The 23,451-nt window shown below is 44.0% G+C and overlaps 2 protein-coding genes across 2 annotated transcripts in view; both read left to right on the top strand.

Moving 5' to 3' along the window:
* The first annotated feature begins 232 nt into the window (after window positions 1-232).
* On the top strand, window positions 233-1,183 carry LOC120836690 (sulfotransferase ssu-1). Its single transcript, XM_040205702.3, has one exon. It carries the CDS (start codon window positions 233-235, stop codon window positions 1,181-1,183), a length of 951 nt encoding a protein of 316 aa, XP_040061636.3.
* A 2,302-nt stretch (window positions 1,184-3,485) lies between these two features.
* Window positions 3,486-23,451, top strand: part of LOC120836688 (cytochrome P450 3A6-like) — a 34,287-nt gene continuing 14,321 nt past the window's right edge. Inside the window, exons 1-8 of the mRNA XM_042294421.1 lie at window positions 3,486-3,541; window positions 7,698-7,794; window positions 9,016-9,068; window positions 9,292-9,388; window positions 11,182-11,307; window positions 19,152-19,401; window positions 20,827-20,957; window positions 21,597-21,705. Of these exons, the coding sequence (XP_042150355.1) occupies window positions 3,486-3,541; window positions 7,698-7,794; window positions 9,016-9,068; window positions 9,292-9,388; window positions 11,182-11,307; window positions 19,152-19,401; window positions 20,827-20,957; window positions 21,597-21,705 (919 nt within the window). The remainder of the gene's footprint in view (window positions 3,542-7,697; window positions 7,795-9,015; window positions 9,069-9,291; window positions 9,389-11,181; window positions 11,308-19,151; window positions 19,402-20,826; window positions 20,958-21,596; window positions 21,706-23,451) is intronic.

Below are 23,451 nucleotides of genomic sequence, written 5' to 3'. Positions count from 1 at the left end.
TGTCTCCGTGTGTGTGGATCTGTGCGTGGGTGCGTGTCCGCGTCCGTGCAAGAGTGTGTGTTTGTGTTTGAATGACGGACCCTAGGTACGTTGTTTTCAGTTTTATTAGGACTTTATTTGACCCCTTCAATGTATTCCTCTTGGTGCCTTTCTAAAAGAAAACAAGTTCCGTTCTCCAAATAGTAGCCATATTTTATTAATACCCAAAACCTATTTTTAATTCTAGACCAGCATGGAGAAGTCAGCGTACAGAGAAGTTGATGGCTACTATCTTAGCTGGGTCTTTGCCGAAACGAATGTCCGTTCGGCGTTGAACTACGTGCCCCAGCCTGGAGACGTGTTTATTGTCAGCTACCCGAAATGCGGAAATACCTGGCTAGAACACATCGTCTACAACATCTTCAACGACCGTGCTCCGCCGGGCAGCTGGAGCGACCATTTCCAGGAGATGCCCTTTTTGGAGCTGCAAGGCGCGGAAGCCGCGAGAGACATGCGAAGACCAGGAAGCATCAAGACCCACATGCCTTTCCAGTTGCAGCCGTACTCCAGAGACGCCAAGTACATCTGCATCTGCCGAAATCCGTACGACTGTTGCGTATCGTTCTTCCACCACACCAGGAACAGGCCTGTGTACCGCTTCTCCGACGGAACGTTCGACGAGTTCTTCGAAATGTTCCTAGCGGGAAAGGTGGACTTTGGAGACTACTTCACCCATCTGTTGTCCTGGTACGAACATCGCGATGACCCCAACGTGCTTTTCTTAACCTACGAAGACCTCAAGGAGGACACTGCAACATGGGCGATGAAGATCGCGGACTTTCTCGGAGAAGACTACGGGAAAAAGCTACGAACTGACGAAAGGGCCCTGGAAAATGTTCTTAAGAGGACAAGTTTCGAAGTCATGAAGAAACACGTGAACGAGTTGAACAGAAATTTGATTCCTGATAGGGTTTTGATGCCGGACGAGAAAATACCCGAGTGGGTCAAGAGTTCGAGCAGATCTCTTGGTCAGTGGGAGCCCGACAAGAATCGGGAAGCTCGAGACATTGTGCGCAAAGGTGTCATTGGAGACTGGACGACACATTTCTCCGCAGAGCAAGTGAAGCGTCTGAAGGAGCACATTGAGTTGAAGACTCGCGGCAGTGATGTCATGAACTTATGGCAGAAACTTCAGCTGCCCTGAAGAAAGTTGACTGCTTTTAGCTGATACTGAACAGTAAACATAAGGAACTAGAGGCAGCAGCTCAAGATGATTGTTTAACTGGGCACGTTCAGTCATACTTTAGACATAATTTGAAATAAAACAGAAAGTGTAGAGCCGTCTCCTTGTGCTTACACAGTTGTTCTTTGTTAGAGCTTCACTCTAAAGCAAATGTCCATTTATATACGCTTTGCGGCCGCCAGCAGCATTGAGGCACACCCAAGATAGAATGATGGACATAAATTGGTTTAGTTATTTTCTAAATGGATGGTGGCGAGCGACGCTGCACAAGGTTTTTAAATTTCACCTCCATATGTATATACTATATACCTAGGTGAATTTTAGCGATCATTTGCCAATGGATAAAATTATGACGATTCTCTCTACACCGTGAGTGGCAATCATTCATTCAATACTTCCGAAAAATGTGTGGTTTGGAACTGAAGTATAATAGCAAGATTGCTCTGGCGTCATGCGTTTTTGTTCGATTCACTTAAGTACGTCTGTGAACATGTTGTTGTATTGTTACACAAGAGCAGGTCCTGAATTAGGCTGCTACTTAACCAAGTGATGTCAAGTTCCACATACTGCAGCTTTTCGCCCCCAACCACCATCTTTCTTTTAAAACGATAAAAAAAAATCGCTGGTTTAAGCGCGGCTCATCCAGCCGTAACTCAACGCAGAAACAGTATTGATATAGATAAAATAAACAAATACGGAAAGATTACCTGTTACGGGTCGCAAGATCGCTAAAAGCACTCCCACGTAGTATTAGTTTTGAAGTGAATTCAATTAAATCGAATTTAAGCGCTGTTGGATTTTCAGGGGTCGAGCCCGGTAGGGAGGTAGAAACGAAATAGATTCCTGCTTCATCGAGGCCCTTATCGCCACCACCACCATAGTTTACAGTAGGTACACAAGATTGTTGAAAATAAAGAAAAGATGCACTGGGGAAAAAGGAATGTATCTTGCACATTCATACGAACTAAATAAACAAACGTCTGTAAAATAACAGTAGACATGCTAATACATGGTCTACGAAAATCCCTAGTAGCTCTATTTATCTGTAAAAAACATAGGACGCAAAGGATACTAATTCTAAGATAATTGCACAAAAATGCCTTGTAATGTTCAAAAGGTAATTTCTAAGTTCACAAGGCAAGCGAACGTCGTTTTTTTTATGACATCCAGTTCATACAACAGGTGTTCGTGGCTCAAATCGTGTCGCGAGATAAAGCAGGCGTTCAAAGCGAAGCTTTAAATTAATGAAATATTTTCCGCTTTCGCTCGGCTTCAATTTACCGAGGTATACGGTGCTTTTTTTTAACATTCTCGTTGTTCACTAGGCAGTTCAGTTTATGACACAGGTACCGTTCAGTCGACTACGTGTTGTTGTGTTTAATTTGCCACGCACGGTAAGTAAACTTACTCACTAAACTTGGAGCAAAGTGTTTTCTTTCTTTCCGTAATAGCCGTTTTTAAATGTTGGCTATGCGAAGGACAAGTTCGTCTGCTTTTTGTTTGCGTGTGCAGGGGTTGTGGTGACGTGAGAACGCCGAGCCCTGATTCGCTCGAATGGAAGGATAGTGGGTAGACATCAAGGCGGCTGACTTTGAGGTCTATCCACTATCTTTCAATCAGAGCCAATCAGAGCTCCGCGTCGTTCTGACGTCACCACGACCCCCTGCGAAGGAAGCAGACGAACTTGCGCTCCGCAGAGTCGCTGACAACTTAAGAAACGGAGGGCGCGGTGAGTCTCAAGCGTCCTCTTATCGCTTTGCAGCCAATCAGATTGAGGCATTAGGGGATAAGATTGCCAAATAACGAATGATAAAGATACAAAAGCATGAACATATTTAGCAGCGCCCTGCGTGTCTGCAACTGTAACTGTGACTAGAGCTACACTATTGGTAGGGTTCCGAATTTTTAAAATTGGTAAAATTTGGACTTAAATTTTTTTTTTGTGGACGATTTCTTATCGCTTTGCTTCTAATATTGTGAAGGTCTATCTTTGCTAAATTACCAGCTCTACGAAATGCGACGTTCATAACAGTTCATTTTAATTTTGTTTTAATTTTTAGTTATCTGTAATTAAATCCTTAATTTGCGAGACATTCGGAGAAACTGCATATAAAGATGTAATAGACTTCAGAAATGAAATGTCCCTTTAAGATGAACGTATAAAAATAAACAATTTCTTTGAACGGCGCTTTTTCCTGCCTTTCTTTGTTTGAAGAATCCACCATATAATCGGGATCGATTTTTCATCGAGGCTCCGGTTGACATGTTGGCCCTTGTGTGTACATCGTTAACTGTCTTCATCATCACCTGGTTCTACTTGTGAGTACATATTTTTGCCTTTAGCACAAGTAGGTTACAGACGTTTCCTTAGTGATGCGCATTCGGCAACTAACAAACGATCTCGCATTTCCAAGAATGAAAAAAAAAAAAAAAAAAAGATAGAAAGACGCTGGCCTTGTAATTGTTATATCATTACAAGTAGGAATACACTTTCTGATCAAAACGGTGTCACTGAAGTTGACCTAAGTCATGTCGATTGCAACAAGTTAATGCAGTAATGAAACAAAACTGTGTTTGATGAAGAACTTGGTTGCACAGGAATTCGGCACCACCCTTTTGTTTGGTGTTAGTCGAACTTTGCTTCTATAAAGGATTATCAAATTGTTGCTTTAATTTTTGCTTGCCATCTTTCTTTTTAATGGGTATAGGTAATAACGCGCTATAATAATAAATAAACTACTCATCATATTTTTAATGACAGTCTTTTTGTTTGGTAATATAATGGCAACTAGGTACTGTCCTCACGAGAAATTATAGTTAAAAATATATTGAAGATTTGTTTTAAAAGTCTTTATTTCGCTATGCTGGTTCGAAGAAATAATAAAACGTTGGCAAAATATATAGTACTAACCGCAGAATACGATAGTTGACAAATTTCCTTTTTTTTACATCTAATGGTACCAATAGAAGTTAGATATTGAAAATTAAAACGAAGTAGGTGGAAAGGCACGTCACCATACTTTCCTTGATTGTTCACCGTGCAAAACGCTGTACGGGGCTGTGGAACGCAGCTGGTAAGCTCAATAAAAGTAATAAAAAAACATACACACACATGAGTGCTGACCAAATGTAGACGAGCTCTTAAAGGACCTTCAACGTTTTTTTTTTAATTCCCCGAGGTACGTGTTTAAAATTTCTCATTGCATTACGTTTTTATTCCTGATATTACTAAACCCTATGAATGGGTCATTTTTCAATTACTTTTACTAAATAAATAACGTAAACCAATAAAACATTCCTGAATGTTGAGCACGAACCACCTGGCGCACAGCGTGAACATAGCATCGGCGATATGTTTCATGCTGCTACGGGAAAAAAATCCCGAGCAAATAATTTTTTTTCTAACTAGGCCAGGACTTTCAAAACACGGGGCCCGCGGGCCGCATGCAGCCTGAAACGCTGCAGTAAGCGGGCCGCAAACATCCCGCAGCTGTGAGCCCCCGCTCTTATGCCTCGAGAGGCACATGCGCCATGAATATTAGTTTTATACTGTCAACTCATATCCGCTCTGACGAAACCCCTGCTCATTCCTATACGTGTACACTCATTTTGCGTTAGGTTCCCAGGTTAATTGTAAAAATCTAGGGGCCTTGCAACTTCGCAGGAGAACAGGAGAAAAAATTCTAAACATATAATTTAACCATCGCAAGGAAAAAAACAGCACAAAAGAACAAGTAGAATAGGGGACACAGACACAGCGCTGACTCCCGAGTTACCCTCTTTTTTGTCTTCTTAAAACACATCAACACAAGATGACAAAGAAAGGAAAGAGAAGAATCCCACATATGACATCTTCACTGTCATGCGCCATTCAAAAGAAATTCTAACAGAAAGTGTCATTAAAAAACAAATAAAAATGAACTTAAAAAGTGGAAAAATATATAACTACACGTCGTTCCACCTCAGTTTTGAGCGAATCCAGAACTACAGCGCGCACCCCAATGCTCTGTGCGCCCCTGTCTCGCACGTGGTCTCGTGTAGTGTGTGCACCGTTTTAGGCTGCATGTACGCGCTTGTACCCATGGGATCGCTCGCACAGAAGCTGAAACGAAGCATTAAACAAACGTGCCCATACTACGAACACACCCTACCTCTTCACTGCATAGCGCGATTGACTCTAAACTGACACAGAGATCGGGACCGGGTAGCCGAACGTAAAATACTTTATGGATTTTCCTAGCCAGTTTTTGTGAATGTCTCGCCAAAATTTCAATGTCACCAAACCGAGGTGAACAGCCATATGTATCGCAATGAACTGCTAGGTGACCCGAAGGTGAAAACGTCAAAGACAGAGAATGGCCCCCGAGCTGTAACATTAATACATCTACCCGTCTGCCCAATATGCAGTTTACCACGGGAAAACGGTATTTTATAAACAACCCCGACAGCACATGCTACATTTTTGAAACGATGCTTTATCCCACACCTTACACGTTGAAGTCCTGCTCTCTCAATGGAAGCACAGAAACGAGATAACGTTGAAGGCGCTGAAAAGACTTTAGGGACGTGTGATATCTTGGCGTACTTGAAAACTTTTTAACGCATTCCAAGTTCTCTCGTTTGTGTGCTTCGATCGAGAGAGCAGGACTTCAACGTTTAGTGTGTAGGATAAAGCATCGTTTCACGTATGGAGCATGTGCTGTAGGGGTTGTGTATGAAATACCCTTTTCCTATGGTAAAGGGTATATTGGGCAGACGGGTAGACGTTTTAGTGGTAGAGCTTGGGAGTATCCTCTGTCTTTGAGATCTTCACCTTGGGGTCACCTAGCTGTTCATTGGGGTAACTCTGGCTGTCCACGTCACTTAGGTGACATTGAAAGTTTGGCTAGACATTCACAAGAAATGGCTAGGGAAAGTCACGAAGCATTTTAGATTTGGCTCCACAGTCCCAATCTCTGTCAGTTCAGAGTGAATTACGCTATCCAGTGAAGAGTTCGAGTTTGCTCGTAGTTTCGGCACGTTTGTTTAATGCTTCGTTTCAGCTTCCGTGGATGCGATGCCATGGGTACAAGCGCGTACATGCACCCTAAGACGGTGCATACACTCCACGAGGCCACGTACGAGACAGGTACGCACAGAGCATTGGGGTGCACGCTCTAGTTATGGCTTCGCTCGGACATGGGGTGGAACGATGCATAGGTATATATTTTTTCAACCCTTTAAATCCCTTTCTTCTTTGTCTTTTGATGGTAACTACTGTTAAATATATTTCGTATGGCACATGACAATGAAGATGTCCTACATGTGGAATATTTTCTTCATTTTTTTGTCTTCTTGTGTTGATGTGTTTTGAGAAGAAGAGAAAGAAAGCAAGCCGTGAGTCAGCGCTGTTACTGTGTACGTTCTTCTACTTGTCCTTTCCTTTTTTGCGCTGTTTTATTATATATTGACTATGCACCACTGACTTACCCACCTCTAAACGTTACTGGAAAATAAATCGTCGTAAATTCCTCTTCGTCATCGTTACTGACGTGCTTTGAATATGCAAAAATAATTACACTACATTTCTTTTTTGGCCCTAGGTCTACTAGTCATTTACACAGAAAAATAATTAAACCTTAAAGCTATAAAAGCTACACTTTTAAATGTTCCTTTTTTTCTGAAAGAATTATAGATTGGAACAGCCGGTGGGCTGTTCTAATTATAGATTGGAACGAAGTGTCATTTCCGGCACTTCGTCAAAACATACTACGGGCCGGTAATAACAGGATAACAAGCAAGCAAGACCGGATGCATGGTCAGTAAAATAGTCCCCACCGGGCAATCTGGCTGCGCACTAGGACAGGTTCCCATGTGACCCAGAATTAGCACAAACAAGAATTCTCGGGAAATCTTTAGACAAAACTGCCTTAGAATTCCATGATGCCTTCAGAAAGCAAGGGGAAAGCAAGTGCGTTACCGCCCTGTCAATCCTTCCGACAAATACAGAGTTTTATTTTCGAAACGAATAGCCAGAAATATGGTACTAATATTGTGTGTTTCAATAAATCTTCATTTAAGAGTGCACTTCCTCTTTTCTACTTCTTGTCCTTGTTTATTCGGCACTTTTAGTTTAGCACGTGTGACTATTTGCACCGAAGTGACGTACAAAAACACGCCCCCCTGTTACGCCAGACAGCTCAAATGCTCTCTATTTAATACACCCTCATTAGTTCCAAAACGCTATGGAATTTTCGTTCGGTGTGTTCCTCGGTTTAATACGAAACACCTGTGTGGATTCTATGGTGCGTGTTCACACCTTTACCGTTGATTTAGTCCATCTACTCTGAGATGACACCTTAGCGGCTTCGACGCCACAGTTCGGCTGTCGCTGTGTTTCATCTTACGGGTTGCGCAAGTGTCAAAATGTTATTCCCCAAAGACCCTCTGTAAAGTCTGTCGTAGTGTAAAAGGAGCCGAAATGATCTTTGTACAGGTGGAGACGGAAGCGATTTTCACTGTTCAAGAAAATTGGAATACCTGGACCTACGCCAAATCTGTTCTCCGGAAACCTACCTGAGCTCATTGAGAAAGTAAGTTGAATTACCTTATCTTAGTCTTCAGAAAATTACATTAGAGAATATCGTCTTGAGTACTTGTTATATTCTTTTATTATACAGGGTGAAAACAGGAGACGCCAGGCTCTTTAAATTGACCAGAAAGTTCGGTTTCTTAACCTATCGCGCTACGACTTTGTGCAGCGTTGCCCACAGATGGTGCATTTTGTTTTGTAAAATTTGCGAAGGGTGAACTTACCTGAGGAAAAAGTAAAGAAAGAAAAAGGCTTAGCTCCTATGGAAACGCAGCGACGCCACCGGTCTGCAAACAACACGGCGCCGTTTCGCACGGGAGACAAGAGATGGCGCAACAAACGCCGCCAACGAATGAGCATACGGCGCCGAGAGCAGGCCTTTTTAGCAGACGATCTTTTCGACTCATAAGCGGCGCGCGTTCCGCAGGCGGCGACAGTCGCAGAAACAAAAAAGACAGGCGCGGTAATAGCAAGGAACTGCAGTTCCTTGTCTGCAAAAGGGCCGGCTCTCGTCGTCGTCTGCTCGTTCGTTGGCGGCAGTTGGCGTCGCGACCGCTTGCGCCATCTCTTGTCTCCCGTGCGAAACGGCGCCGTGTTCTTTGCAGACCGGTGGCGTCGCTGCGTTTCCATAGGAGCTAAGCCCTTTTCTTTCATTACTTTTTCCTCAGGTAAGTTCGCTCTTCGCAAATTTTACAAAAAAAGCACCTTCTGTGGGCAATGCTGCACAAAGTCGTATCGCGATAGGTTAAGAAACCGAATTTTCCGGTCGATTTAAAGAGCCTGTCGTCTCCTTGTTTCACCCTGTAGATTGATATGTTTTCCTGGTATCGAGTGACAGCTACTTGAATGAGAAGTCTGGTGGTAATACACCCAGAGGGATGCTTGCGTATCTGTTTTCGGGCAGGAACACTCTTTGTGCCATCCATTGTGAAATAAAGAGGTTGACGAGGTCAAAGAAATTGTTTCGGCCTGAAAATCCAACCTGAGTTGTAACTATGAGCATGGGGTGGATGTATTAACTGTCAGATAATCATGTCAGAACGCAGTCTTTATTTTTTAGAAGTTATTCTTACCTTGTAACTTTTTCTTCTCCCTGTGTGTTCTACAATATTTGGCTTTCTGAGCGCTCTATGGAGAGTGGATTCACGCAAATTTCGCTTACTCTGTCTTTTTGCTTCATGAATCGAGCTCTTATTTGCATTTTTATGCCACATTTCTTTAGGGAGCAGTCCAATCGTTCGAAGAATGGACTAAGAAGTATGGAGACGTTGTCGGGTAAGCGATAATTTTTGCAGATTAGCCTATTTGTCAGAAATAAAAATATTTAATTTACCTCACGAAGAAGAAAAAAAAAAAACGAACATGAAGCTTGTTTTGTAGGGAATCCTCAATAAGACGCGAATAACATTGATGATCAACCAGATAGGCAATTACAGATAATGGTTTATGCAGTGTAAAGCACTTATTTTGGTTCCTACACCATCGAAATCCACTGTAGGTTTTACAATGGAGCTAGACCGATGTTGATCGTCAAAGACCTGGACTTGATCAAGAAGATTCAGATTAAGGACTTTGGCAACTTCCACGGAAGAGGGGTGAGTCACAACGTCCATTGCATAAATATGGGCTTAATTATGGTTTACATATTTCAATCCTTTTTTTACGAGTCTCTTTATTTTGTGCTTTCATATCCTGGAAGGAACATAAGTTCGTCTGGTTCTATTGCGGGGGGGGGGGGGGGGGGGCGGGGGGGGGGGGGGCTGTGCTGACGTCAGAACAGCGAGCCTTGATTGGCTCTGATTGAAGGATAGTAGGCAGACTTCAGGACAGCTTGCTCTGAGGCCTGCTCATGATGCTTCAATTAGAGCCAATCAAAACTCGTCGATCTGACGTTACCGCGACCTCTGCAAAAGTAGCAGACGAAAGGGGGGGGGGGCTCTGGCGACGTCAGAACAACGATCCCTGATTGGCTCTGATTGCAGGATAGTGGGCAGACTTCAGGGCAGCTTGCTTTGAGGTCTACCCATGATGTTTCAATTAGAGCCAATCAGAAGTCGGCGATCTGACGTCACCAGGACCACTGCAAAAGTAGGTTGCTCTCCGAATACCGACTAGAAGACGAGGCGTGCGCTTTTCCGAACGTCATCAAATTAAATCGACGCAGCTCACCCTATAGCTTGCGTCAGCATCGCCGTCAGTGCCTCTTGTAGCGTCTCACGAGAAGCGCGACGCTAGAACGTTGGGACGCCAAGACGAACGCGTCTGTCTCTCTGCGGCGTGTCTCGTCGAGTTTCGGCGCGTTCCTTTTTGGAGCCGGTCTTGTATCCAGTTACCAGAGTTCTTCGCCGCACAGGAAAGCCAGCGCTATGGTCACTCCGCCGACGTTGCACGCGCCCCGCCGTACATTGCCCTGCTTCCGCCTTCTTCTCTTCCTTTCCTGTTTCCCTTACGCGGCGGCACGCGCGGTGCCGGTATTCGCCGAATTCAGTCGCATGACGAGCAAAGCATCCAGGGCCTTGCAGGAAAGCCGGCGCTACCGCCACCCGCCGGGGCTGAATGCGCGACTCTGCTACCATAGGTAACTGTATACAGTAACTCTACCACTAACTAGAGTTTCTGTATACGCTCCCTGCGGGAGCCAGAGTTGCGCGTTCATCCACGTAGCGCCGGCTTTCCTGCACGGCCCGGGATTCTGCTCATCAGGTGACTGAATTCGCCGAGGCGCGCTCCTTCTTCTCCTCTCTTGAAAAACAGGAAAAGACGAGGAAGCAAAAGCAGGGGAACGCGTGCAACGACAGCGAAGCGGCCTTAATGGTCGCTTTTCTGCACGACACCTGGATTTTGCTCCTAACGTGATCGGACCTCGGCGAAAAGTGGCGCGGTGGCAAGTGGAAAACGGACGGGCAACACTGGCTCCCACAGGGAGCTTGTACAGGAACTCTACCACTATCAGTGACGTAATGCGTAGGTCTCGCCTTACATGTGGCGTGAACAAAACTCACTCTAGCTCACTATGCGATGCGCAAATTCGTTTTCTTTCTTTTTGTAGGGGGTTGTGGTGACGTCACAACGCCGAGCTCTGATGGGCTCTGATGAAAGAATAGTTGGTAGACCTCAAAGCAAGAAGCTTCCTTGAGGTCTTCTACGCACTATCCTGCCAATCACAGCCAATTAGTGCTGGGCGTTCTGACGTCATTACAAGCACTGCTAAAGAAGCAGACGAACTTGCGCTCTGTATACGGTTTCATTTTATAATGCGCGTGCATTGAACGAAACTTCTTCGTGCTTGTTTTTTTGGGCAAATGTGTCTCTATGGTGGGACGTAATAATACCATATTAATGTACATAATAGAGTTCGCCTAACTTAGCGAGGAGTTGGTGTGTGCAGGTGGTATCCCCGATTATGAAGGAGCTCTATCAGTGCAAACTCAGTCTTATAAGTGTGGACGGAGAGCGATGGAAGGACATGCGAAGTCTCCTGACACCCGCTTTCACATCGAGCAATATGAAAAAAGTAAGTCGTAGTTCAACCAGGCTTGCTGAAAGGAGCATTTGTCTGGCAATAAACTTGGTCAATATTTTGAGAACACCGAGGGAGAAGTGTTGTTAAAACAAGCCAGTAATCATTGCAAGTGGGAAAAAAATCCTACATTTTGATTAAAGTATTGACTTCGAAAGGGGCTTTACTCAATATTATACTCAATTCACTATAGTCAGTGAACTAAACCAAATATAGAGAGACAAGAGAAATGCGTTCTGTGAATCGCTAAAACATGATCGGTGTTTACTAGCCATTCGTCTAGGTGGTTCCCAATCTTTTAATCGTACTATAGATCTCCCAATTCACTCAGAATTTGTTCGGGGGCCCCCAGTGCGTTCTGCATCAGAAGTCTTGTGCAATGGCACAAGAAAGCTTTTTTTTATAGCTTTTTTTTTTTTTTAAAGTTGAGCACGCACCCCCGTGAGCGTTCTCTAGGACCCCTGGGGGTCCGCGGATCACAGTCTGAGAACCGCTGGTCTTGTTTTTCAGAGATACGTTTACACGCTTCCAGTTACGCTAAAATTGTTTCGAAAATAGAAATTTCAAAATTCTTATTTTTGCCGTTAGTGTGTGGAGGGGATGAGCTACGTGGATCGTGTGTGTTTATGCATTTATGCGACCTTATTGTGTTATATTTTTATTTATCATCACCGTCATCATCATCATCATCATGATACCCTACCGAAAATTCCGGTATAGCTTTTCGCTATCCGGATTATGGAACCGGAAATCTATCTGGATTCTATCTGGACTCTATCTGGAATTTAGGTTTTCAGAAATTATTGCTTTGTTCTCAATCTGGATTTCGGGTTTCCAGTAACAAATTTCCGGTTCCATATTCCGGATAGGGAAAGTTATACCGGATTTTTCGGTAGGGTAGTTATCATCAAAATCGTCATCGTCATCATCATGCCTTTATTTCTGTGTCCAAAAAAAAAAAACATTTGTCTGTCTTTACCACGTCTAGCCTCCATTCCACGTCAAACGTGAGGGTTGATTTTCATATTCTATTTTTTGTGGAACAGCAAAAAACAAAACCAAACAACAACACATATGGGCATCGGAAAACAGCACGCTCATACAAGATGTGAACACTAGACTGTGTTCACAGCTGATTTATATAAAAAGAGAAAGGAAGCTGCTTGTGGGCCATTTGTTTTAAGATGTGCTAAAATATTTAGGTGGACTAGTTGGATAAGCATTTTAGAAATAAATAGCGCGAAGATCAAGTACGCACTGACGGAACAAGCGCTATCTTGCAAGTCATTTTAATTAACACAGACGACGAGAAAGAGGTAGCGTTTCCTTCTCGTCTTTCTTTACGGCACGAAAAACTTCCCAAAATGAAATTTTGGGAAGTTTTTCATTTGCTACAGAGTCACGTTTTTTTTTTTTTTAATAGAGCCCAAAACAAAACAAAAACTCAACTGATCGAAACCGAAACCGAAACCCCCGCACAGCATGGAGATGTGGAGAGGATAGAGTGAGCGGCGGAAGTGACGTGCTACATACACCCGACCGTGCGATTATATTTTTTTTCCCCGAGCGGAGCAGACAAAATTCGTGGGGGTCCCTTCGCCGTGTGATTCCTTTGCAGTTATGTTTGTTCCGCTCCCTGTTCTGTACTTCAAGATGAGTTGTTTTGTACATTTAAGTGCTGGCAATTAGTAGGGAGTGCCCGTGGTGAATTCCCGTGATCGGCTCCGAAAAGCATACTCCCAAGGTGTTGCGTGAAGAGCTGCCTCGCATGTCCTGAATCTGAAAGTGGCATTGTGCGGCAGAGGTGTCATAAATGGAATTCCATACCATTTAGGTCAGCGACGTGTCGTGCACAACAATTTTTTTTAGTGATAATTGTAAAAGAAAGAAACGTAAACATCGCAAAATGTTAAAAAAAAACAAAAACGGTACGCCAACGCTATGGATCGAACCCATGCCCGCTGCATGTGAAGCGGACGTCTTTCCAGTAAGTTACAGAAGGAACTTCGTAGTAATGCAGCCGATAGGCTGTATGTCGGAAAGTTTGCTGCCGATTTCGCCGATTTCTCACCAGTACATGCACTCCCGGCTTGAAGTCGGGCAGCACCACGCATTGGACATATTCGCACCTAGTAAAGAAACCGTACGCATGCGTATTCAACTCATAGTAAGCACTCATGCTTGACGTTTGAGCGAGCGATGTCTTCAGCCACAAGAAGGGACGACGGCTCGGCGACATCTTCGTGCAATCGGCTTGCTGGTCGGGCGTGTCGTACGGGACGAATAGCAATTCCTTTTTATCGGTCCAAAACTTTTCTTTCGAAGGAAGACAGAATTCGACGGTACCATGAACGAAAGTTCTGAAATAGAGGTCCCGTCCCCGTCGTTCGCTGCCACCCGCGAGTCCCACGTAACGCGAAACGACGCCATGTTGAGAATTATGCAGTGAACGCACAGAATGCTTCCAGTTTTCTGTGCAACCTTTTTTTCCAATCAACGTGTTTGCAGCTTTGTGGAAGCCACAAAAATTGGTTTCATATTTTTTTTTTAAATATTTCTAATATTGAGTGTGTACCTTCAGTAACCAACGACTTTGATTAAATTTGGTGTTCGCGTCGAAACCTTAGAAAACGGCCCGTGACCACGGAAAAGAGAGTGAGCGCGACTCAAACTGGCCAGTTCTCGATCGGCGGTTTTCGGGCGGAAAGAAACCGAATTTCGAGCCTCAAATTCTGTTCTGGGTAGTTGGGCTCCCACATGTAACGTATAACTAAAAACCTCGGCGAGAATAAACACCCTGTCGGTATCCCTTTAATGCCACTGGTGGTGCACTGAAACACGAGTTCTCCTTTCCTTTGATGGATATTGCCTCGTATAACTCCCTTGATTTCTTCTCACGAAACCTTCGAAAGACCTTTGTCGCTGTAAGTATCGGTGTGCAGTGACAGTCTCTTACGTGCACTGCATGATTCCCGGATAATGTTGATATGAGTAACGAAGCATGTTCACGTAATCCGGTGTTCACGCAGCGTCCAGTATGACCAACTGCTGCTCTGCCACAGGCGAAAGGTATTTCATACATAACCTGGCTTCGGCAAGGTATATATCTTTGCGTGTGTCTCTGGTCGCATTCAATGCGACGTTCCTGTGGGAAATTTTTCGTGGGACAAAGCTTCTTTAGCTTGTCTGGAGCTGAAAATACAACAGGGATGTCATACCTGCAAGCCACGTTTTTTCATGTTGTGTGATACCCTGTGAAAGTAGGGCACTACAGCCGGGCATTGTCTTTTTTACTTGACTTTTTCTTTCTGTCTGTGGGAGTTGATCATTCTTTGTACATCACGGTACAAGGTGGTACTTGAATATCCAGAGGTCTTGATACGGTGTATTTGTGTCTCAAAGGTCTGTCCCACCTTGTGTTCACATGACGTTTTGAGGACTGCGCTGAGACAGCTTTTCATGATTGCCATTTTAATGAGTTCTGAATGGGAAGACTCATATTGGAGTAAACTTTGGAATATCACACGTAGATCAAGCAATTTAAGGCTGTTGTCTGTGGGTAGCTCGTGTCTAAATTTGAGCCCTTTTGCATTATCAGTGAAGATTGAACGTAGGTTGATGATTTGTTGCTCGTTATTTACATCAGGTCTATTTTTTAGTAGCACAAGATAGTCGGCCACATATTTGTATATTCTTGACACCTGGTTGTTGGATACCCGCTGGGCGATGGCCCGGTCACATTTGGATAAAAAAGTGTCGCATAATACACACATGGTCCAATGCAAATTCCTTTCTTTTGCAGATAAGTATTCCCTTTGAATGAGACGACTGTTGATGCAAGGCAGAATGTGGATAGCTCCAAGAATGACTCAAAATATAGGACGGATTTCTTTTGGAAGGGCACTGTACGATTTTCCTCGATACATTATCTTAGAGCTATGAACAGATGGTCAAGATGTATTCAATAAACCAAAATTTCCACGTCAAACGTAAAGCCATATTATAATAGTATGTTGTATTTTCTTAGATCATGTATAAGTTGTTCTGAGTTGAAATCAAGAACACATTTTCCAGGCGAAGGTTTGATAACTGATTAAATAGGTACCTTGACATAGCTCCTTGCCATGAACCTTTTTCAGTTACGTCTACACGGAACCGACATTCCACTTTGTGTGTTTTGCCGCAAAAATATATATAAAAAATTCGTTTTTGGAAGCGGTTGTTTGCTTTTTCAAATTTGGTAGCTCAAGTATGAAGCAGAGTTGAAGTGCTTTAGCTTTCACTTTTTTTGGTCTTTATATCTTGCAAATAGTTGAAGTTTTTTTGTATGGCTACAGTCGCCTTTTGCAAATACATATTGTTGGAACACACTACAAATCCCCCTTTCTAACCTGAAACTAGAAAATTTAAATGTTGTGTTTTTAGATAATCGACCACTTTAGGTCTCATTGTCTTGCTTTCAACATGTCCGGATTTCAACCAAACATGGACAGATTCGTCAATACATCTGGGTATGTGACTTTCTTGAGCATTCGCAGCAATGTCGCGTGTAGTCGACAGCATCTGTTTGTGCGGAGCCGTACAAATTTTGGGGCCTCTTTCTAGGACTTTTTCGATGTCTAGGGGAAGAAAGGAATCGCCGAAGCGTCTGACCGACTTGACTTGGTGTTCCTTTTGTTTGGTTCGTAGATGTCGGGGGTGTGGTATGTAGGTCTTCCAGAGGGATTCTATCATCCTGGTCGAAGTGGGAAGGAAGAAGTTGTATTCTGATTCATAGTTGAAACTGGAGATATCCGCGTTTGCTAGTGGCTTCAGGCACTCGCGGTAAAACCTAACTTGTCTCCACACCTCGGATCGGTGAATCTTGCAAATTCTTTCGCTGTCCTGTACTGATGGTTTTGCCTGACCGAACATACATCCGATGTGTGGGGTATCAGATTGCTTCTGATGGCGAAAACATTAAATCTTGCTCGGCAGGTTGAAATGGCGAATAAATCAGTTTAATAAGAAATTGGGTCTGTATAGAATACGCACGGAAGGGCGCACAGAAGAAAGAAACTGTACTGAAACATTAATGCGGGCTAGTTCAGTATGCATTTTAGAAATATATGGCACAAAGGTCAAGCACACACTGACGAAATAAGCGCTAACTCACAAACTGTTGTTTAAATGGTCACACAGAAGACGAGAAAGAGGTAGCGTTTTGTTCTCTTTTTTCTTTTCGGCACAAAAACTTCCCCAAATAAAATTGCCTTGATGGGAAGAGGAATTTCGTTGAAAGAACTGAGAAATAACATAAAAAAGGAAGACGAGGACGTTACTTAAAAAAAGTTGAGAAAAGCCGAAAAGCACCATGAATCAAGACACAAGTCCTTCCTTTACAGTACAACCGGGGTAACAGAATCACTCTGGCGGACCTACATACCACACCTACGATATCTTCGAGCCAAACAAAAGAAACACCAAGGCGAGTCGGTCAGATTTTCGGGCGATTTCTCTCTTCCACTAGACATCAAAAAGGCCCTGGAAAAAGGCCCCAGATTCTGTACGGCTCCGCACATACAAGGAGTAAAGATGCTGTCAACTATACGCGACATTGCTGCGAAAACTCTAGAAACTTACAGAACCAGACGTATTGATAAATGCGTTGATATTTTTTTAAATCGTGACATGTTGAATACACAACAATAAGACCTAAATTGGTCAATTATTTCAGAACACACAATTTAAATCTCCTAATTTCGAATAGAGAAGGGGCATTCGTAGTGTGCCCAACAATATGTATATGCAAAAGCCGACTATAGCCATAGAAAAGAACTTCACCATTTGCAAGATATAAAGAACAAAATAGTGAAAGCTAAAGCCCTTCAACTGTGCTTGAAGCTTGAGTTAAGAAATCTGAAAAAGATAATAACTACACCCAAAAAAGATTTTTTTTTAATATGTTCTTTACGGCAAAAGAACACAAAGTGGAATGTCCCTTCCGTACAGTCGTAATGAAAAAAAAAGGTTAATGGCAAGGAGCTATGACATGGTTCCTAATTAATCAGACATTTAATCAGAACTCCGCCTGAAAGATCCGCTCTTGAGTTTCAGCTCCAGAACAAGTTATACATTATCTAAAAAATGACAAAATACTAGCACCATATGGTTTTTCCCTTGACGTGGAAGGTTTGTTTTATTCAATACTTTATGACCATCTGTTCAAAGCTGTAAAAGAATATATCGAGGAAACTGGTGCAGTGCCCTTCAAAACAAAGCCGGCCTACATCTGGACTCATTCTTGGAGCTATTGACATTCTACCTGGCATCAACAGTCGTCTCATTCAAAGGGAATACTTATCTGCAAAAGAAAGGAATTTGCAGTGGATCATCTGTGGCGCCCCGTATTATGCGACATCTTCTTCTCCAAATGTGATCGCGCCATCGCCCAGCGGGTATCTAACAACCATGTGTCAAGAATATACAGATAAGTGGACGACTAACTTGAGCCACTAAAATAGACCTAACGTAAATAGCCAGCAACGAATCGTCAACATACGTTTAATCTTTACTAAAAATGCACAAGGGCTCAACTGTACAGATAAGCTACCCACACACAAAAGCCTTCAAGGTCTTGACCTACGTGTGATATTCAAACTAAACCACACTTGCTGGATGTACATGCAACAGTCAAGAAAAAAATTAGTCCAAGATGAGTCTTCCCATTCAAAACTCATTTAAATTGCAATCATAAAAAACTGTCTTCGCGCTGCCCTTAAGACGTCATGTGACCACAAGGCGGAAGCGGAGCTTTGAGAAACAAACACACCGACTCGACCTTTGGATATTCAAGTACGACCTTGGACGATGCTGTAAAAAGAATGATGAACTCCAACAGACAGAAAGAAAAAGCCAAGGGCAAAGGAGAACACCCGGGTGCAATGCCCTACATTCGCAGCGTATTACATAACATGAAAAAGGTGGCTTCCAGGTATGACATCCCTGTCGTATTTTCAGTACCAGACAAGCTAAATGAGCTTTGTGTTATGAGAAATTCCCCACGGGAACGTCGCGTTGAATGTGACCAGAGACACAAGCAAACATATATACCTAGCAATGCCTCAGCCGGGTTATATATATAGTACCTTTCACCTGTGGCAGAGTATATGTTGAACAGAACTGGCCGCTGCGTGAACACCAGATTGCGTGAACATGCTTCGTCACTCAAATCAGCACCATCGGGGAATCTCGCAGTGCACGTCAGAGGCTTTCACTGCTAACCGATACTTACAGCGACAAAAGTCCTCCGAAGCTTCCGTGAGGAGAAATCAAGGGAATTATACAAGGTCATGACCATCGAAGAGAATGAGAAGTCGTGTGTCAGTGCACCGGTCAGTGGCATTAAGTGACCAAGAACTTCACTACTTTAACTTTCCTACTTGAGGTTGTTCAGTGGTTTACTGTCAACAACTTGCTCTTTCTTTCTGCCTTTTTCAGTTTTATTAACGTAACGTCCTCCTCTTTCTTTGCTATGTTATAACTTATTTCTCAGTTCTTTCAACGTAACTTCCTCTTCCCATCTAGGCAACTTCATTTTCGGAAGGTCTTGGTGCCGAAAATAAGGACGAGAAAGAAACGTTGCCTCTTTCTCGTCTTCTGTGTGAATATTAAAATGACAGAGTTCGCGCTTGTTCTTTCAATGTGTACTTGACCTTCGCGCTACTTATTTCTAAGGTGCTTTAAGAGGAACACTTAAATCATAAATCACAGTATAGTTCAACCCCGACCGCCTCAAAAGTGGCGGTTGAATATTGTTGAAAATATCGCAATCCTTGTACCTTGAACCTCTCTTGCAGCTATCAAATCTGATGGACGTCTGCTCCGATGAGTTTCTGGAAGTTCTTGACTCCCTCCATGACCAAGACAAGGCATTTGAAATAAGGGCGGTCTTCCAGAAACTTACGATGGACGTGATCGTTAGGTCGGCCTTTGGAGTGCAATCGGACGTTCAAAAGAATTCAGGAGTGACGGGCATGAATGCGATGATCAAGGGAATATTAGAAAGTCTGCAGCAGTTTCGCACGGGCTGGCTGCCGTTTCTCGTTGGTAAGCATCTCATATAGAACATGTGGCAATTCATCCTCAAAATGCTAGAATATGTCTTCTTCCCTATTTTCTCCTAAACTGCCGTCACAGCCAGACACGTACGTAGCAAAGAACGGACTGGGAGAGGAGGACATATATCCAGAAAGTTTCCAAATGGGAAAAAAAAATAAAAGTAAAGGAATGTTTTTTGTGGCTTGAATTGTCACGGGAGCGTTACGTGACGACCCGGCTCAAGAGCGTCACACGACCGCTTAATGTAGCAGTCACGTGACATAAATAGAAGTCACGTGACGTCACTCGTTTTTGTCTGGACGGCTTCTTCGTTCACAACAGTTTCGCAAAAGCTTAGGCATCTTAGTTCTTGCCAGTAATGACTGGGATAACTTTGGTCGTTCCAAAACTGCTCGATTATCTCATCAGTTGATTGGATATTGCTACACTGTTGCGAGTCATATGAGTATTAACAGCAAAACAGGCCCTTTGAGTCTACCTTTCAGTCTTTGAAGATGCCCAGAGTAGAGCTGCAACGCAATGTTTGTTTTTTACTGTCAAAGATAATGAAGCTCGTGGGTTGTGCAGGCGTAGAAAAATAAATCAGTTCAGTTGCATTGAGCTCATAATTGCTTTGGGGAAGGGGAGAGGGTTCTTTTTAAGCCCAGTGCAGGAGGAGCAAACAAAACCAACTAGATATATATAAAGATTGTTAGCTTGCTACAGCTTTTTAAGTTATGAAGATAACAATTTTCTTGTCGCTGTTAAATATAAAACACCGAGCAGTCTTTTGTGAATGTACAGTGCAGTCACAACGATAGCTGCGACATCTCATCCGACGCTCATGTATTTTTATGTATCTTAAAGCTAACCCCTCGTAGAGTGACACACTGATCTATTTTATATACACGGAAGATCGCTAACAGACGCGGCGTGAGGCTCAGGTAGCGTGATGCGACGTTGCCGCTTCTGCGGCCATCTAGCGGGCACCGCGCGAGACACATGTGCGCGACTGTCCTTAATACGTGCGGTTTACTACACAGTGCCTTGAAGCTTATGAAGTATCTCCAGTCGTAATGAAAAAGAAAGAGCAACTGGTGTTGCTCTGTGATGACGCAATCGCTTTGCAATGAGTGGACCTGAGATCGAGTCCTGCGAAAACTGCGGCGAGTTTGGGGTATTATTTTAAAGCATTTGGAAATATTGGCGACAAAGGAGCCGCGCCATTTGGAGTTGGGGAAGAGCCGATCGTAACAGCAATCGCTCTAATACAGTATTTCAAGCATACTAATATTTTTCTATATGGGCCCATCTGGAATAAAAAAAAATATTTTTTCACGAGAGCTTTGAAAACGAACTTAGTTTAGGATATATGTGGCATCGTCGTATACCGTTTGTAATACATTTCTGGGAAACATTTTGTCCGTTTTGCAGCTTGCCTTCCAGAATTTTCTCTCCTATGGAAATTGGCATTTCTTTTGAGGGAACGCTTCATGAAGGCAGCGTCGGATACCATCAAATTCGGCATTATGCCGATAATCGACATGCGCAGGTCTAACCCAGAGGCAAGTGACAACTTTGTATAGTAGGTAACAGGTTAAAAAGACACGCCAGGCGCGGCGAGTCCCGAGATTTTTTGTTAGATCTCCGCAGACAAGATCACAGCATTAGCAGCTTTAGCCGATAAGAGGACCTAGGAACGAATTTCGAAGCAAAAAGTGTAAACATAATAACCGACGCCCAGCATCTCTTAAGCTCTTAAAGACAATACGGGTTGCAAACAGCAGCTGAATTCGTGCGAACAGCAGAAATACAGATGTCCTAGCTGAGCCTAGAAAGAGATTAAGCCTTTTTTAGTCCCATGTTTTCAGGCTAAACCTAGAAAGAGGTTCAGCCATAATTAATCTTCATCTCCACCCTGGGAAGCCACCGAAGGTTCAAGCCCAGCTGACCTGGCTTTCAATTTTTTTCGTGTAATTGAAGACATATTCCACAACAACCTAAGAAGAGGAATGTGCTGGGCCTAGTGTAGTGGAAAGTGAGATACTATGACACTAAGACGCAACAATTCTTGCTAACCATAGAACAAAAATGATAATTTTGTCCCACGACTTAGTATTAATTGCATCTATAGGATGAATAACTACTGTTTGGAGTAGAGAAGTATTAAAGATTGTCGCAGCCTATTTGTGTATTTTCTTCAGGCTCGCCGGGAAGATCTGTTGCAACTTTTGCTGAACGCTGAGGCCGAAGAAGGGGCAGCTGTAGACGTTCATCAGCTCACTGTGGGCTACGAGGGCGAGACATCACAATGTGAGTTAGTTTGATTAAAGTTTAGGCGAGTCCGACAACAGAAGCCTGCCTTCGGCTGCCTTTACACAAAAGCCGACGTAAACTAAACTTGCGACGTCACAATAGAAAGGCGACATTTCCGGAAAAGAAAAGTAAAAATTTGCAGAATCAAAATCACAGAAAACTATATGCATGATTCGCATCAGCGGGTAACTTTTCATTTATGCGGAACGTGGGGCATTGATAAAAACTAGAATACTTGAGAACTAAAACAAAACATTGAGAGCCCTTCCTCCTCGTGAAGAGGGAAGTTCAGCGAAGCTGGCGCTCTGGTGGGATTTGCTATGTCGGGCTGGGAGCAGCGGCAACGGCGGTTTTACGTTGGCGGCGTGCCCATTCTCGTTTCTAGGCGCGCCGACGCTCCTCGTACTCCCGCTGCTCCTCTTCAAAACGAACAGCTCGAGTTTGACCCATGTGAAGTCTGAAGTCGAACTGATGCATGGCTTGCACATGACGTCATTCAAACAGCGCTCCGATGACCACCCGAGAAGAGGGGAAGAAGGAGCTCCCCCTTAACAAGGTCCTCTTTTGTGCCTCCCTGCTTTGCAGAGACATCACTATTCTCCTCAACAAAGATTATAGAAGATTAACCCGACACTCAAAACTCTTAAAAAAGCACCTTCCCTTTCCTACTCTTACATGGTGGTCAAAAGTATGTGATGTGACGTCAGTGCAATCCATGTATAAGGACAGCCGCGCGATCTTCGGCAGGTGGCCGCCGAAGAGCGCGCGGCATTGCGCATTGTCAGGGGGGCGGGGAGACGCCGTGCGTGAGGAAGGTGCGCGCGTGCGGCGCCTGCGTCTGCAGCCTTAACAGTACAAAATTGTTGGTCTATACGCTTAGTCTGACCCCGTAGACGATGTGCCAGAACCTAGCCATAGTCAGATTCGCTGTAAAGAAAAAAATTCAATCAATTCTTGGCCTCGGCTTCCTTCCGTTGTCGTTCGTGAATATGGTGATCCATAAACTCGTTGAAAGAGCCATATACATCGCCTTAGCGGCAACTGAGCAGGCGCGGATTGGCGGCCGCTCGTCTCTGGCTCCGCGCCAGCTGTGCTACGCTCGTATTGGTCCGAAGCGCTGACGTGAGTTCGCGCCCCGCCGCGGACCGGTACCGCCCAGAAGAAAAGGCCTAGGCATGACGATTTGTTAGTAGATCCCCGACCCGCCCCAAGCGGCAAATAGGCTGAAGCTTGACGAGAGTATGGGCCGCGTTACAACTAAATCGCATTCACTGGCGGCCACAGCTCTGTGCGCGACCGATGAGTGCGAGCTGATAGCGAGCTTCCCGATCATTTGCAAAGCGCATGCGAACATTCCTTCGGCCAGGAGCGCGAGCTAGCACACACGCCTAGTTTTGAGACGCGCATTGTTAGCGCGCGCGCTCGGCCTGCGGAAGAACGCTTTAAAGCAACGACTTCGAGCTCTCGCGCTTGTGGCGTTGGCTGCGTTCTCTGCTTAAGAGTGAACGGAGTAAAAACAGCGCCCTCAAAAATGGCGTCCAGTGCCAGCGTCCAGCGTCCAGCGAAGGGATTTGCAACCCTTTGTACAGCAGTAGGGCATTTTCACTCATGCATTTGACGCGCCACATAAACTTCAAAGTTGATCGTGTGCTATAGCGACAGACGCTCGGCGTGTGCATCTGTTTGATAATCTGCTACGCAAAGCACTCCAGCTGACAATGGAGCAGACGATGTCGCAGACGA

This window comes from Ixodes scapularis, unplaced genomic scaffold, assembly GCF_016920785.2.
Source record: "Ixodes scapularis isolate PalLabHiFi unplaced genomic scaffold, ASM1692078v2 PGA_scaffold6__148_contigs__length_123643588, whole genome shotgun sequence".
Classification (NCBI taxonomy): domain Eukaryota; kingdom Metazoa; phylum Arthropoda; class Arachnida; order Ixodida; family Ixodidae; genus Ixodes; species Ixodes scapularis.
The sequence above is the reverse complement of the archived record's forward strand: the minus strand, read 5'-3'. Positions and strand labels throughout refer to the sequence as shown.

Coding starts and splice junctions, on each gene's coding strand:
- LOC120836690 (XM_040205702.3), top strand. CDS start 233: ATGGAGAAGTCAGCGTACAGAGAAGTTGATGGCTACTATCTTAGCTGG.